Source organism: Megalops cyprinoides, chromosome 9 (genome assembly GCF_013368585.1).
Source record: "Megalops cyprinoides isolate fMegCyp1 chromosome 9, fMegCyp1.pri, whole genome shotgun sequence".
Lineage (NCBI taxonomy): Eukaryota > Metazoa > Chordata > Actinopteri > Elopiformes > Megalopidae > Megalops > Megalops cyprinoides.
In genome coordinates, this window is record NC_050591.1 from 16,002,874 (window position 1) to 16,020,178 (window position 17,305).

A 17,305-nucleotide genomic window follows, 5' to 3' on the forward strand; every position below is an offset into this window, starting at 1 on the left:
ACAGGGAACAGTTTTAATAAGGGACAGTTACAATCAATTCCTTTGGTCCCGCAACCCTCTGGTCATTGGTGGAGAGTCTTGGACTACATCCTTCTACACTGCTGTGGAGCACTGCGCCTTGTCTGTCAGTGTTGGTGTGTGCCCCCTAGCAGTCAGGCGCTGACATTTACCTCCATTATGAATACTGCTACAACATAATGCATATGTGTGGGTGTGTGTGTGTTTGTACATGTAGACTTAATATTTCGCTGTCAGCATCTGACTGCTCTTTGTACCAAAAACAGCATCTGTATACAAGTATAAATTACTGTAACTCCTAAGCATACTGCATGAAATTTTAAAAGGCCCTTATAGTGTTAAAGCACAGATAGGAGAAAGGTCTGACCACAAGCAGGCAGGTATGTCCAAAAAGGCATTCATCGACAGGGGTCTTCTCAAGATGTGATGTATGCACTAACTAAACTTGTAGAAATTAACATGAAGCATTTCACATCCATGGACAAGATAGCTTTTTTGGACAGATCTGCTTCTGGTGTCTGCAGTTAGCACTGAATGCTAAGACAACCCATTTCAAAATCAAACAAAGTGGAGATTCTACTGAAAGCAGAGAGATCAGAGATGACTGCTACACACTCCAGAGCCAATCACAGAAGGCTTTTGTCATCTTATCATTCAACTGAGATGCCTAATCTCTCCATCCTACTGAATGCTTACACACCTTGCTGTACTTGTACTTGCCATGTAATACAAATTCTTCTAATGACGTTACTGTGATGACATCATAACATAAATAACACATTCCCCACATGGTGCAGTAGGGGGTATTCTGCCTGTAAAACACTTTCTATAAACACGAAATAGTCACCAAACCATGTGTCTGCCCCACTGAACAACATGTCTCCATCTATTATTTCTCGAGATATTGTAATGAAAAACTGAGTTTATGGGTAAATTAAAGCTTTATACTACAGTATATGGAATACAGCATCCTGTATTCTTTGCATTTGCATGACGTGTCAGTTCCAGGAGATTGTACCACACTTTAAACAGAGGTCAGCGTACAGTACCATATATACCTAGCCATGATCTGCAGTGCAGCATGGGAAACGGAGTCTTTTGAGATAGTGCTATATTGGTAAGCCCACACAGTCACCCACTGAGCTCCTATTTGGCTCATTTGCTTCTTAGAGCAATTCAACTTGGTTATTGTAGATCTGTTGGACTTGGTGTTGACGGTAAGTTACAAAAACAAAGCAACAACTGGAGAAAATGCAGAGGCAATGAGAAAATGATCTTGAGAAGAACTAACTCAGAACTAAGCATTTGTTGATTTGTTCTGTATGTATTTTAAGACTCACCTGCTGCTTAAAAAATAGATTTGTACCTATTCCAGTCAAAGCCCTCCCAACTAAGGTAATTCACATAACAGCACCTCCTCCTGCCTGTTCTGGTTCATTTGCACTCGAACCTTGAGCTGGTGAGTCACTGCATCACTAGGAAAGAGGTGGGTGGGGAGAGGTGGGGTGTCAGTGTATGCTTTGCTCCAGACCAGGAGAGCACGCTGGGGTAGGGGTTGGGTCTGTCTTTCCCCCCCTGTCTGGATGCAACCAGTCCGGCCAAAGGTGAAGGCCACCAGGGGAGAGGTGGTAGGACAGGCGCAGCTACAGGGGCGAGGTGGGGGGCGTGGGGGAGAGAAACCCTCAGGACTGTCTCTCAGGTGCACCCTGTCCCGCTCGACGTCCCCACCCCTGCCAGCTCTGGTCCAGTCTCTCCGTCCCGGGGGAGGACAGCACCACCTGGCTCGTGCCCACTGGATGCCCTGATGGACGTGAGGAGACAAAGAGTTTTACTCCTCATTGTTACAGATCTCCCACATCAATACCTTTATCATCACAATCACACTGTTGTTACTATTAACTGTAATCATTTTAAATTACTCTACCTCTGTCATCTCGCCTTCTACACCCCCTCTTCACTCTGTCCATTTCTCCTTCCTTCTCCTGCCCCTCCCTCCTTTTCCCCCTCCCCTCTCTCATTCTCATTGCCCCCCAACTCATTGCCTTTCTTCCATCATATCTGTGAGCACACCTTGTCCCTTGTCCATAGCTGTGTTTAATTCCTCTAATACCTGGTGGTAGTGTTTGTGTTCAATTGCTCTCCCACACTTCCTTTCTCACTCAGTCCCTCCCCATTCTGACCTGTGGTCACTTCCTCTCTCCGGGGGCCCCAGTCAGCATCTGGCTGAACTTGCGGAGCTGCTCGCTGGCGGAGAGAGACTCCTCCTGCAGGCGCTGGTTATTCTCACGCAGGCTGGCCATCTCTGCCAGCAGGGCCACCTTGTCCTGCTTCTCCTGGGAAAGGGAAAGAATGAAAGGGTGTGAGAAACACACATACACACGCACGTAAACACACGCGCACACATGCTCGCATGCACAGACACACACACCAGGGCTCACCTTCTCCAGATCATTGTTCAGCTGTTTCAGCATCACCTCCAGGTGATACAGCCGCCCTGACAGGTCATTAGGAATCTCGTCACTGCAACAACATAAACACACACCTGTTACCTCACACCTAAACATCATGAAAAAGCACATACCAACACAACATTAAACTGATTAGAATGTTACTCTAAACCATAGAATCTCGCATTTTGCTCATGTCAAATGCATGGAGACTGGTTAGGAGGCTGTTTTACGGAGGTGTTGTCCCACATCTGTCCACAAGGGGGAGCTTACAGTACAGTCGGTGCATACACGACACCACAGTGCGGAAACCAGATCTCATATGAAACACAAGGGAAAGACTGCATTTCTCTTTTGTGGTGTCTGTGTTGTTGCCACACACAGCACACAGTGAAAAGAGACACAGAAAAGCTACTCTGCAAAGCTACTCCACCTTTCACTGAGTGTGTGGTATGTGGTATGGACCCCTAAAGGACTACTGACTCCTAAAGTTGGGGGTGGTATATGTGTGTGTGTGTGTGTGTGTGTGTGTGTGTGTGTGTGTGTGTGTGTGTGTGTGTGTATAGAGTACAGTACCTGCTGAAGGTGGGGGTGGTGCGGGGGGTCTGGGGTGTGTGAAACTGCACTGGGCTTAGAACCGGCCGCAGCTCCTGCCCTCCCACCTGCGGCTCACTAAGGGAGAAGAGAGACACGGCCCTCTGCACTGAAATACACAAACACACACAACACTGTCAACATCTTCACCATCATCATCACCATGATCTCCACAATCAACTGCCATCAACATCGTCATCATCTTATTCTCATTGTGACTACTCCACACATCTCGCTATTGTCCACAAAATGCTTTTATTCTCTATACAATTGGCATGTATGAGCCAAGGGTCCTGAGGGATATTTCACATTGCAAAGCCGGGATAGCAGCACCACAACTGTAAGAGCGGTAACTGATTCCCAGGATCATGTGTCAGCTGGGCTCTTGTCCCACGCCCCCCTTGTGCATGTGTGAGTGAATATTTAAGTATGTGAAGCTCTTCTGAGTGAGTCTCTGAGAAAGAGGGAGTGAGTGAGATACAGAGAGAAAGAGGGGAGGCAGAGAGAGAATGAAGAACTCTCACGAGAGGTGTACATGGAGAAATGGGAGGCGGGGGGGGTGGAGAGAGAGATAAAGTTTATTGTGAATTTTGTGATGGGTGATGTCCTGTCTTTCTCCCAGGAAGGTCGGGTGACAGGTGTGGGGGGGCATATGCTGCCTCTCCACTGACTCACACACACACACACACACACACACACACACACACACACACACACACAAACACACGCTACTGATACAATCCTGCCCATACTTGCTGCTGGGTCACACTGCTTACAGGGCCTCTAACACAGGTCTGCACACTCTTACCCTCGTAGGCCTTGGCAGCACTGACAAGGCTGGACCACTCCAGCCCGCAGGCCGTGTCAGGGAGGGGCATGAGGCCCGGGTCCAGGCGCCGCAGGGGGGGCACCTTATCCCGAACCTCCGTCAAGGAGATCTCCGAAGCAGACAGGGGAACTAGGAGAGGGGGAAAAAGAGACGAAGAGAGAGGCTTAATAAACTCTGAGACTGGGATATATCCCTCATCATGTTCACAATGGCCCACCCTAGGCAGACATGTTGTTGAGTCAAAATGCCTATGGGTGACATAAAAGCCCAAGAACATAGCAGTGTAGAGATCACACTTGTGGAAATAGCTGTCAATTTCAGAAGCCTCAAAACAGGCAGGTAGTCTATGCTTTGCACAGTCGGCCAATATCTGAGAGACTCACCCTTCTTATTGGGCAGGAGGGAGCCCTGTGAGGTGGTGTGGGCGTGCCGGCGGGTGGGCAGGGTGCAGGTGAAGAGCAGGTCGCTGGGGGTGGTCTGGCTGTCGGGTAGGGGGCCGTTGGCGAAACTGGCATCCCGTCGGCCGCTGCACAGGCTCTCGTCAGAGAAGGTGCGCTGCAGAGTTCGGCGGGGGGACTGAGGGGACAGCACGACAGAGGAGAAGCCACTGAGCGCGGGGACAGCATAGCACCACCCCTCTGTCTGTGTCTGTCTCATCACGCTGTCCATCTGGGCATGGATATGAGCAGTCACTCTGATCAGGTACGTTATTCACCCTGCCAGTATGTGCATATGTCTCTGACAGGCTGACAGGAGTGACTGTACGCGTGTGTGTGTGTGTGTGTGTATGTGTGTGTTACATACGGCAGCTCTTACAGTGTCTCTGTGCGGTGTGTCTGCAGGCGTGTCCATGATGATCAGCTTCTTCAGGTCGTCCTCGATGGTGCTCTTGTGTGTGCGCCGGGGGGAGCGGAGGTCCCTCAGAGAGGCACGCAGGCGTGGCTGACCAAACACGTTCTTCGAGTTCACGTCCACCTGCCTGAACGCACAGTGCACAGCACTACAGCTTAACACACATCTGCCTGAACACACAAACCACAGTGCAGCAGCTTCACACACATCTGCCAAGACACCTTGCTCCAGAGATTTACACAAGACTCTGAACACAGAGAGAAAGAGGCCACAGCTGGCCGGCAAGTAAGCATATGTGACTCAGTGGTGAACAGATGACATCCCAAGCGAATAGGACACAGGAAACAGAAGGTGACGTGTAACTTCTGCTGAATGGTGTGTGTCCAATATTGTTCCAGAACTGTATTCCTGGCTACACTATCCCGTCCAAACCTCAGTAATTCTATTGGTTTCTCAGAGTTTACGCTTATTTAGACTTATCAGTTTTACATTTCTTTCACGCTTAATGTGCATCTGACTGGTCTGTCTGGCAAATTTCCGGCTCACCGTCTGCCAGTGCACACGGCCAGCTCAGGGCCCTTATGCTGTTTGTTCTTGCTATTTTTGTTCAGTCTGCAAGTATTCAAAATGACTCCAACACAGAACAAAACACGAACAGAAAAAATGGGCATGGAGAAAAAAGCAGACTCCCACTGTGAGCCAGGCATTTGAAGTCACAGCTGTAAACCGCTGTCCTGACTGGGAAGCTATTACTCTTAGTATAATGTCTACAACCATTACAGTAATACTGCAATACTGTAATCCACACACAGGGCTCTGGAATTCCTGGTAATAACAGGGATGTAGAAGCAATGGGTTTGATTTCTGTGAACAATGAGGAAGGCAGTTTAACACACAAGGCTGCTTTCAAGACCAGAAACAAAAGCATGCACTTCCCAGTAAATAAGAGCTACAAAATCATATTGGAATTTTTATTTCCATTTGCCATGTGCCATGATTTACCCACCGGGGAGCATAAGCATTTTTCCTCTGCTTCCTGCAAGCGGTGCTGTGTATGACTTTGCTGTATGTAGGCCGGATCAAACTGGCACAAAGGAATAGATTAAGGGAGGCTGAAGGTAGTCTAGTAAAATCATATGGGGTGTGGACACAAGCAAAGGCAAGGAGTGCTGTCCACAACTACATACTGTAAACTCAATGATGCTACCCAGTTCACATAATGCAAGTTCACATAATGCAAAGTGCAAGTGCAAGTGCAAAATAGTCATCAATCTCTGCAAAAACATTATACCCTGTCATCTGAATACAAGTGAAACTTCTTTTAGAATCTAGAATTACTTTGCAGCTTGCAAACTAGTTATTGTAGATACCTCATTCACCTTTGTCATATCAGTTTCTGGGTTAGACTGTGCAAGTACATGTAACTCTAATCTAAATTTATTTCGCAATTTAAGGAAAGTCACAAACAGACAATACTGAAGGTGTCATGTGCTCAAAGCATTGAGACACCGGGCAACTCGGCAGTCCTTCCAACAAGACACACACACACACACACACATACACACACACACACACACACACACACACACACACACAAAAGACACAAAAAGTTCATCTGAGTTCACTTCATATAGAAAGTGTTACATGCAGTTCTATGTCAAATATACATATCACTGACAACTAACACATACTTGTGCTCATTAATGGCTCAATAACAAAAGAAAAAGGATAAATACCAGTGGATGGCTGAAAAGTTCATCACAGATGCGATGTACACACACACACACACACAAACACACACACACACAGTGAAACACACAGGACTCGCATGAGCACAGATGCAGACGCTTGCAAACACACACACAGTGTCTTACTTCTTGCTGCTGCTGCTGTCGGAGCTGCTGGCCGTGGAGGGGTCCTCGCGGTGCGGGCCCCCGCTGTGCTTGCTCTTGGTGTAGAGGGACTTAGGGGCCGAGGTGGACAGCTGCTGGGGGCCGGGCTGGGCGGAGCCCGAGGTGGGCGTGGCCGTGGTGGCTCTCACCGGCCGGGGCTTGTCCGTCGCCGGGGTCTTGTACCCTTGAGGAGTGTAGCACGCCCTGCCGACACAAACACACACAGCTGTGGCCTTTCTGTAGTTTTCCTTCTGAGGGTTTTCCAGTGTTTCGGTCCACCCACAGATCCAGACAAGATCCTCACTTTCTCCACTGACGGAGCACTGACTGCAGGACAGCAGGGGGTGGCCCCATTACAGAAACAATCTCTTAATCCCCCCTGCAGGGCTGTCTGCTGCAGGGGCACGGGGGGGGGGGCACAGCTGTGCCTTACACACAGGAGAAAAACCCCCTCTCAGCGGATTAGACTCACGCGTGTGCTGTGCATGAGGGCTGCCACAGATCACCGAGGGGTTAATAAGGGGGAGGGGCAGCCCAGGAATGTAGGGCAGCATGCCTGGAGCAGGGACCCCTCTGTCTGATTTCATGCAAAATGCTCATGGGCTTTCTGTGTTTGGTGCATTTTGTGGATGTGCCTCCGTGCTGAGGCCCAATTAGGGCTGAGCAGAGAGAGACCCACTGTATACTAACCTGCGCTGCTCTCTACTACATGACTGCTCTCCTCCAGCTCACTTTCCATTCCCTTGTGAATGACAACACTCTTATCTCTTATTCTGTGATGGCAATCAAGGCATTCCGTTCTAAGTCTGAGATGGAAAAAACTTGAGTAGGAATCTTGACTTTCTTGTGAAACATTTCTGGAGGTGTCAAACTGCGTGCAAACACTCATTCCTCCCCTCTGTCATATTCACATATTCACAGCACAAGTGAGCTTACACTGGGTGTATGTATGTGCCAATGCCTTATACTAGATCTAGAGAAACACATGTCCACCCCTCTCCCTCGCCCCTCTTCTCTCCTACCCTCCGTCCCTCCCTCGCTCACCTCGGCTTGAAGGAGTCGGCGGGGCCGCTGGGCGGGGGGAAGGTGCGGGTGCGGTAGCCTTTGCTCTGATTGGCCGGCGCGGGGATGGCGGGGGAGGACTCCCTGCGGCGGGCCTCGGCGCTGCGGCCGGCCAGCTCCTGCAGGCCGCTGTAGGTGGCGGAGCTGTGCAGGGGCTTGGGAGGGGTGGCGGGGTGCCCGCGCCCGGGCTTCGGCCCCTTGGCGTTGGGGCTGGGGTTGTAGAGGGTGGCGGCGTCGATGCCGCTGTCGCTGGAGCCCCCCTTGCCGAGCGGGTCGGGGTCGCCCAGGTCGGCGGGGTCGCCCAACACCCCCGCCCCGCCCCCACCGACCCCCCCGTCGAACCAGCGCTCGTCGCTGTGGCTGCTGGAGGCGTTGCTGGAGAGGGTGTTACTGCTGGAGTGGCTGGAGTACTGCGCCTCTCCCTGAGACACGCAGACAGAGAAGAGACACACAGACACAGAGGGGGAGAGCAGAAAGACAGAGCCAAAACAGACAAAGAACGAAAGAATACAGAAAGAGACAGAGACACAGACAGAGGGAAATGGAGAAAGAGAAGTAGACAGGCACACAAATAAAAACCCACAGACACAAGACAGAGACACAGTGATGGAGTGAGAAACATGTTCAGAGACACAGATGAACACAGTGAAGCACACACAGACAAAGATAAGCACACAGTTCCAGACATAGCCAAACACAAAGAAAACAGACCCACACAATGACAGGAGAGAGAGAGACACACAAACACAAAGGAAAAAAAAGACAGGAGAAACATGTTTAACCTGATGTGTGATGAACTGAAATAACATATCATAAATCAAAACTGAAATACACACTCGGTGAACTAAATTTCCCCCTCACATATAACGTCAGAGTTCTTTTGCTCAGCGTCACCCTTCCATGAACAGGTGAACTCATACACAAACAGAGACAGACACTCATGCCTCCAGGTGGACACAGACTGAGTGCCCGCCCACCTGTGTTCACCCCTCCCCTACACACACCTCTGCCCACACTGCAGCGATGCTGACTGGCCCCCAGGAGGACTTCCTCACTGGGCAAGAGCCCAGCCCAATAAATGACCTTGCCAATATATCAAGGGATGTGGGTGGGAGGGGAGGGGTCTCTTTTTTTACAATGAGACCAGCACCGGTGTGTGCTTTCACTGACTGGAGGCAGTAAAAAAGCCTGCACTGACAGGGTGTAAACTTGTCATGATTGCTGTCCGTTAGCCCTGCTAAAGAGCCGTTCCAGAGCACAAACATCCTGTAATGGATCCGTGAGAATCACAAATGATGGATCTGCTACCCTCCACCGATGGGTCTGTGTCGACCCTGCAATGGTGCATTTCTCCCCAGTGGCTGAACCCACTGGAATCCTGGGGGGTATTACTGCAGCACTCGCACCCGTGTTTCAGGGAGCATCTCACCTTCGAGTGCCTGTTGGGGGAGTCCTTTCCTGGGATGTCCTGCCGGATGGGTCTCTTCTGCACCCCTCCCCCGCCCACAGGAGGCCCCCGTGAAGACGCTGGCACGTGCCACAGGGGTTCTGCGGCAGGGAGGAGGGCGGACGGACACACAGATGCAGGGATGGGCAGAGCAGCACAGAGGGGGATAAAACCAGAATTAAATGCACTGAACTGAAGAGGGTCCGAACCCAACCGGACTAAAGACAAAACAGGAAAGAGGCTTAAGGACTTACTGCATGACCCCCCCCCCCCCCCCCCCCCCCACCCACACACACACACACACACACTCTCTCTGAAACCTCTATCCCATTAGCATGCTAGACACCACCCCTCCACGCGGTGAAACCTCTATCCCATTAACATGGCAGAGAAAGCCCCTACCACACACTGAGAACACACATGCCCTACATAAGGCACCTGGCAGCTCTGTGCAATTTCTGTGTGTGTGAGTTCGAGAGCACATGTACATTTCGTGTGTGAATATGTGTGTGTCTGTGTGTTTGTATGTGCATGTGTACATTGTGTGTATGTGACTGTGTGTACTGATATGCGTTTGTGAGTGTAGCTTCCAAATTCACCCTACAATTCTAGCTAATATGCAATAATAAGCTCAGTCCTACACAAATGCTTCTGATTAAACGGATCCCAGATGGCACAATGGTTTAACGTGATTGTTTCTGCTTGGTCTCTCTCTGAATATGGCCACTACTCGCTGGTACAGCATTTCACGAGGGGATGGGCGTGTGTGTTGCGACTCTGCATTTTGGCCAGCAGAGGGCAGTAGGTACCGTGGATGAACAATAAGTGAGACGCCAGGCAAACAAGCCACATGGCTGCACGTTATTTGTAGAATGGACTGGAGCAGCCTTTTCTTTCTAAAAGTAACTGTAACAGGCTGCAATTTACAGCTCTTGCACGTGGCAGACATTGTGCAGGGGCTGACCAAATAATAATGCCACACTTCCCTTTGGCAGCTTGCATGAAGGAGAGAGAGAGAGCTATGCACAGAAACCTTTATTGGTCACATGGACGTTGCATTACAGTTGCTCCCAAAGGAACTTACACAGCCATTAAATGTTTACATGTTATCCATTTTTACAGTTGGATATTTAACTGAGGCAATTTGGGTTAAGTACCTAGCCCAACAGCAGTGCCCCACCGGGGAATCAAACCAGCAACCTTTGGGTTACAGGCCCTACTCCTTACCACTACACCACACTGCTTCCTCTGTAAGACTGAATTTTATGAGCATTATTGCACGTAAATTTGAATCTTACACCACTGAGCTTTAGTTCCATAGGAAAATGGTAAATTAAAAACAAATGTGGGGCATTAGTTTTGGGGTAACCCTTGTATGTTTACAAGTCCATTTCTGGTTTGTAGGCTGGATGCCGGTACATGCCAGTGTGGATTCAGTAAAAGGTGGGGCAGAAGCATACCTATAATTTCGGGCAATGTACCTGTGTACAAGTGAAAAAAGAGGTAGATATGTGTGCATGTTTGTATATGTGTATGCATAGGGGTATCTGTGTGCATGCATGTGTGTGTATACATGTATGTGTGTGGGAGTGTTTTTGTTATATGCGTGTCTGTATGGATGTGTGTTTGTATATGTATATATTTGTACATATGTGTGAATGTATGTTAATGTGTGCGTGTGTCTGTGTGTGTGTGTGTGTGTGTGTGTGTGTGTGTGTGTGTGTGTGTGTGTGTGTAGGGTGCAGGTAAAGCAGAGCTAGTAGGGCAGCATACCTGTCTTGCATCTCTCCATTGTGCTGTCCTGGCTGGTGAAGCCAGAGGACGACTCTCCACTGGACGTCACGTCCAGGCTGAGGTGTGGCTCGTAGGCCATGAGAGGGCGCTGTGGGGTGCCGTACCTGCCAACACAAAGCACAGCAGCCCGTGAAGTGAGGCTGGGACATGCGGGAACAGGCTGGAGGGCACACCTCTCACTTCACCATTATCAATCTGTCAACAGTTCTTCTCTCTGACTGGCCTGCATGCATGAGTGTCAGTGGCGGCGGGGGGGGGAAGTTTTCTTAATGTTCAACTGTGATTCAACTCTCACTTTTCCAGTGTAACCTGCGCCGTGTCAGATCCACACAAACACACCTGTCATTGTGTGCACATACAGAAAGGCACTGTTAACACATTCAAGATGCAAATACCAGGCAGAGCCCTTACGAATGGCAGAGAGGAAACCCTGCACCGGCTATGGATCAGTGACTCAGAATGCCATTCTAATTATATCTGATAATTACTGAGCTCATCAGAAATGGGGCAGTGGTGAGCCAGCATTGGAACAGGGGGAACAGCAGGGGTGTGGTGGGACTCCCACATGCCTAAAATCCCAGATAAATTTTTTCCGACCAGATCGTTTTCTCTGTTGCAACGCACACGCGCTGCCTGGCCTGTTCCTCCAAGCTCGCTCTTGTCCAAACATCTGTCCGCCCTGTTCCCGATTGCGCTGGCACAGTTTACAGACTCGACCACATGAGGAAAGCTAGACAGTGTGTATCAGTCCGCTCTCCATTTCACCATGGGAACGCGGTACCACACCCATGTATGTGATCTGCACTCTCTCACAGACTCCGTGGCTCTTCGGGTCAAACCCTCATCACCGTGATGCTCCCTGACCTATCAGCGCTCACTGGAAACACTTTGCCTCATCTCACCACTCTTCTCCTCCACTTGGACAGTCTCAGATTGCAGTCTCAGACAGGTCCACCCCAAAGCCTGTATGAATTTTGGTGATTTGGCTTTCCCATGTGTTGCAGCTAAGGACGGGAACTCCCCACAGCAAGATACAAGTTAACCTGTTCCTCTCTGACTCTCCCCCTCTGTAATCTTTCAGTGCTGGTTTGAATTGTCATTGACCTACTGATGCTGTCAATGCTCAGTTTTAGTGCATCACCTACATTGTTGCTGTTTGTCAAAGTCAAGTGGGTCTCACAAGTCAAAAACTGACCACAAGGCTAAGTAAATTTCAAGACAGAACTAAGACGTGAAACACATATGGAAAAACCCAGAAATAAATTATTAAAAAAAAAAAAAAAAACATACGTTGTTTTATTCCCCCTCATTCTTATGATGTACATGAGAACTGAAGAACATAAGAAGTACCTAATTAAAGAGGTTAAACAATTAAAATAAGGTTCCCTACAGAGTGGCACCAATGCCTAAGGATGCTAATGTTACATGAAGCCCCTACCCTCTAGACCCCGCTGTCCTCCTCTGTCTCTTTGTGTTAGCTGTGCTGTCTCAGTGGCTTTCTGCCTCCCTACTCCCCTGCATGTATCATTCTCTCTACCCCTCTGTGCCCCACATCAACACACAACATCCCAACCAGGCTGGATGAGCTCGGCTGTGTGGGTTTCCATGGCTACAGGACACAGCCAATTCAAGACTCCCTCGTTGTCATGCCGTCCTTTTAATCTGAGTGTGCATTCATCGCGCACGCTCGTACTCAAACACAGAGAGACGGACAGAGAGAGTGAGAGAGAGAGAGACATATAAACACCAGCCCGTATGTCATGCGATAGCTATGCCACCTTAGAGTTAGTAACCACAAGGCAACAGTGCCCTTTGTGCGCACTCACATTGGTGACTGAAATGTGTCTGTGCTCACAGACAAAGTGCCATGCCCAGGGGAGAGCTGTTAACCCCAAGATCACAGAGCCTTGATCCCCCACCCTGTAAAACTGCGAATGGCCACAGGGCAACTGGCCAACCGCCATTAGAATGGAAATCCATCACTTCTTCGTCAAACTACGGTGGGGAGGGAGGGACACACATACACACAGTCACTGGCATAGGCACACAAACAAGTAAACACACAGTTGATGTGAAGGTGTGCACACACTCGGACACCCAACAACAGACAGAACACATGCATACACTCTCACGTAGCCATACAGACTACACACAAATGCATACGCATACGCAGACGCAGACACAGTCTTTGTGAATTCACACACCTTTCCTAACACTTCACTGAGAAGAGAAATACCAAATACCAGAGAAATGCCAAACTCTCCATATTCCGTTTGCTTGTGACCCACGCGGTATATGAAACCATAGACCGTGATGCAGTGACTATGGAAGAAACTCCATGCTGACACTCTTGCTCTGTAGTCTAGCGGAGCTCCAGCTGAGAGACTGTCCACCCTCCCACACGGTCTACCTCCCAGAGGCTTCCCAATACCAGCTCTCCAAGCAGGACAGCTGCAACACCCAACACTACTGCATCAGTTCAGATACATTGCAGGCGTGCTGGGATATGATCTATGGTAACATTATCATGCAGATATTTGTCAGTGGAACAACGCACAAGGGACACTTTAGAGGGGGATGAGTACTGAGTTTTGGATGTACAGGGTCCTTGCATGGCTGTTTTACTGTCAGCATGGTGCAATGCTCTATAAAAGATGATTCTGGCGACAGAACAGGCCAAGCTAACAATTCCAGTCACCCTGAGAGAGGAACAGCTGCCAATCCCTAAGCAATGTACAAGGATCTTCTTATTAGCTGCCAAAAAGACACTTAGCTGCAACATGCAAATACTGGTGAAATGAACCAGACAAAGCATTCAGACAGGAAACCAGGGTGGGAAAAAAATATAGGTGCCTCTGTGTTGCATGTGCCAAAAATACTGCTCAAATACTGACAAGAGAGCACAGGCCAAGTTTGATGTCTCCTTTGAAAGACTCAACCCCCTGTAGCACAGTGTCCCTATCAGTGCTATAGACAACCTTTGCGACGGAAGTTGCTCTGGATAAGAGCTGCTACTAAATGCATGTAATATAATGTAATTTAATGTAACCCCCTCTTCTACTTCTCTCCAACCACACACTGCAGCGCTGTAGATTCCTCATACTCACAAACGGCAACACACACAGAAAAACAAACACACACACACACAGACACGGACACACACACACACACACACACGCGCGCACACAGGCCACTGTCTGTACTTGCCCTTGTAAGTTCAGCGTTAGCACATCAAGTTTCTGTTTACATTGCCATTGATTTTTTTTTTTTTTTTAAATCAAGTTCCCCAGAGTTATGCAAGACTGCCTTTAGCAAGCCAATCAAGCTATAGACACAATAGTGGGGACTGGTTCTATAAGGACGCCTGTTACCATAAACGTTTACAATGGAAAATACGGCCTCAATGTGTTCACACATGCTTCCTCAACTTGTCCCCTATGGCCATGATTAAGATGCAGTACGCCAATAACTAGTATTTTACCGGCACATTCTCAGTGGCACGCTTTAACAATGGATCATGGGAAACTGCATCAACACCAGCACCCACACACATTTCACATACTGGAAAAACAGGATCGTCCTTTTAACGGCTGCAATTTACCAACAGTCTCTCAATACAGTACACTACTTTATGACTGCATTTGTCCTAGAACATATAGGATATTGGGCTCCTTAAGGTTTGGGAAACCACTAGTAACCAAGGCCAATGCACAACAAGCACAACCTGGTGTATGAGCAGAAACACTGGACTTTTGAGCAGTGAAAGAAAGTAATACGGTCTAATGTGTCGCCTTTCACTCTCATGGGTTTGTGGGTTTGGAGAAACCCAAATGGATGGGTTTGTGGTTGGAGGAAGGCAAAAAAAAACGCCTTTGTTCCCAACTATTACAAATGGTGGTTGGTCTGTCATGGTACGGACAGCCATCTCACGAGAATCTCTGGGTCTGATTATAACTCCACATGGTAGAATTATAGCCAAGGACTACAAAGCCATTCTAGGAGACCAGGTCCACCATATGGCCAAAACATTAGTTCCTTATATTATCATTATATTAGAACTAGATAAAACTTGCATAATGGCATTCCAAGAAGGATTGCAGCTGTTCTGAAGGCAAAAGACAGCCCAATGTCTGTTAGTTAATAAATATTCATATATTATTTAGTGTTTCCATAATTTTTTCCACCTCTTCTCCCCCACATCCACACTTAAAATTTAGATGCATAACACAGATTCACACACACATACATGCTGCACCTAGTACACAAGGCGCCTTGTAACAGCCGTACAGTAATTCCTTTGCAGAGTGTTTTAAATGGTATTCATACCATGTGTATAAAAGGGCTACGTGTATAATAGGGCATTCAATCTGACAAATACCCTTGCACACAGTCAGTGCCAAGATGACTCTTGCACAGAGCTGTCTTTTATTTCCTAAGTGTACTGCTACTGGAATAAAGGGTACACTGGATGTGTTCGCCATACATCTAGGGTGCCAAAAAAGTGTTTCCAAGGGCTTGGTAAGTACAGCCAAATAGTTTCTCTTGGTTTAAATTTCAAACACAGTCTAGGCACCTTTTAAGCAGTGCCTACCGTTGGCTGAAAGACATATTGCTTAACCACAGTCTGCTGGCACAGTCCTTACAGCATGTAGCCATGCAGTCAGTCAGAAATCTCACAAGATACTAACGAGGTCCAATTTTCACCTTCCTATTTGGGCCGAAATCACTATGATACAGTTACATTTCCAGGAACAGGAAGAAAGACAGAACAGTAAGCACTATGCTATGACAACTATAGCACAGCTAACTGCATCTGAGCACACCAAGTAGCACTCGTCATGTAAAATGCAGGTGGCTAATGTTATAACTAGCTGGAAAGCTAGCTAACAAATGTCAGTTCCTGAGATGAAAAACCATTTCTTATTTGCACATTGGGTAAATATTTCTGGACCTTCTGACTAGTGAGGAACACTAGGCTAGTCCTCTGTGCCAACAAGGTATAATGCAACTTGCTCCAAATAAAATATCCTTCAGCAACAATTAGAGAAAATCATTAAGTAAATGAGAACTATTAAGCAGTATCATTAAACTGTCACTGTGGTCATAAAAGGTTACAACTCCTCCATTAAAACCTGTTTTAAAAACAAGTTTTAGGAAAGGACCTGTGAATGTTAATGACATGAACATGTCACACGCAATCCATCTACTGTTCCCTTCTGAGTGCAGGCAGCACAAAGCAGTGGAACTGACCTGTCAGGTGAGGGCTTATACCGCACAAACGGCCCGGCCAGTCCAGGACCCCCAAGCCCACAGCCGGGGGCGGAGAAGCTGGCAGAGGGGTTGCGGTAGGGCAGCACTCTGTCGCCCCCAACTGGAGACAAGCTATAGTGGTTCTCTGGGTAGCTGACTGGCCTGTAGAGAGAAAGACAGAGTAGCTGAGGGGACTGGGGAAAAAAAACACAAGGAAACAATATAACGGATAACTGTTAGCAGGGCTGCCACAAGAGGAAAATGTTCACCATGTGTGGTTCCTTAGGAATTCTAAACTTTAAACAATTGCATATCATCCATGACCCTCCTTACAGCTGAGTATGGTAAGTGTGCCACTGTTTCACTAGTGATACATACATACAAAAAAGAAAAGTAGATTAAAATCAGTTATGGCGCACAGCTTTAAGTTTTTCCATTGTGTTGCACTGTACTGTAGCCTGCAGGCTACAGCAGAAAGGCAGTTAAGAATGTGGGCGCCCAAGGCTGGAAAGTTTACATTGTAAGTTACCTAATCATCAAGATCTTAAGGCACCATTGATATGCGGGACACAAAATGAAGGAGGAATGTGAATCAGCTTTAAGCCTGACCACAAACGGACTGAGGTATTCTTGGGAAACACCAAGAACTCTAGACTAGAATGACACAAGCCTCAAACCTGCTGCAGGATCTTGCTTGCCAGAGCAGCATCCATGCCACAAGGATAATCAATCACACTTTATCTTAAGGAGGTACTTCATAAATTACACCCCACTAAACATGTCTACCAACTTTTAAAGCCGGTGAGCAAACAGTGTGCAGGCGGGAAACAGGCAACATGCAGTCATGTTACTAGTGAAATCATTTAGAATTTTCCCCAATAAAATGTTTATAAGCTCACGTGATGTGGTTTTCGAATAGTAAATTTTAAGCATGGATATTTCATAGCAAAATATATTTTAGTCACCTGACTGAAGTGTGACTAGAAGTTTAGAAGTTAACGGCTGTAAGGTTTAAATTCACAAAAGTATTGAATGGGGACCTGCTACTGTGCAACAAAATGCGCTGCATTCTGTCTCAGCTCTGGTTTAGTGGATGTACATTTGTCATGGCAACAGAATG

General features: G+C 47.9%; 1 protein-coding gene across 1 annotated transcript in view; it reads right to left on the minus strand.

Annotated features, from left to right (window-relative positions):
* Positions 1–1,764: 1,764 nt before the first annotated feature.
* The window catches only part of sipa1l3 (signal-induced proliferation-associated 1 like 3), a 39,516-nt gene continuing 23,975 nt past the window's right edge, over positions 1,765–17,305 (minus strand). Inside the window, exons 10-21 of the mRNA XM_036536576.1 lie at positions 16,186–16,347; positions 10,915–11,039; positions 9,124–9,242; positions 7,677–8,116; positions 6,615–6,836; positions 4,705–4,867; positions 4,272–4,464; positions 3,868–4,017; positions 3,042–3,168; positions 2,457–2,538; positions 2,199–2,351; positions 1,765–1,819 (exon numbers count right to left, since the gene is read on the minus strand). Coding sequence (XP_036392469.1) covers positions 2,205–2,351; positions 2,457–2,538; positions 3,042–3,168; positions 3,868–4,017; positions 4,272–4,464; positions 4,705–4,867; positions 6,615–6,836; positions 7,677–8,116; positions 9,124–9,242; positions 10,915–11,039; positions 16,186–16,347 — 1,930 coding nt within the window. The 3' untranslated portion in view covers positions 1,765–1,819; positions 2,199–2,204. The remainder of the gene's footprint in view (positions 1,820–2,198; positions 2,352–2,456; positions 2,539–3,041; positions 3,169–3,867; positions 4,018–4,271; positions 4,465–4,704; positions 4,868–6,614; positions 6,837–7,676; positions 8,117–9,123; positions 9,243–10,914; positions 11,040–16,185; positions 16,348–17,305) is intronic.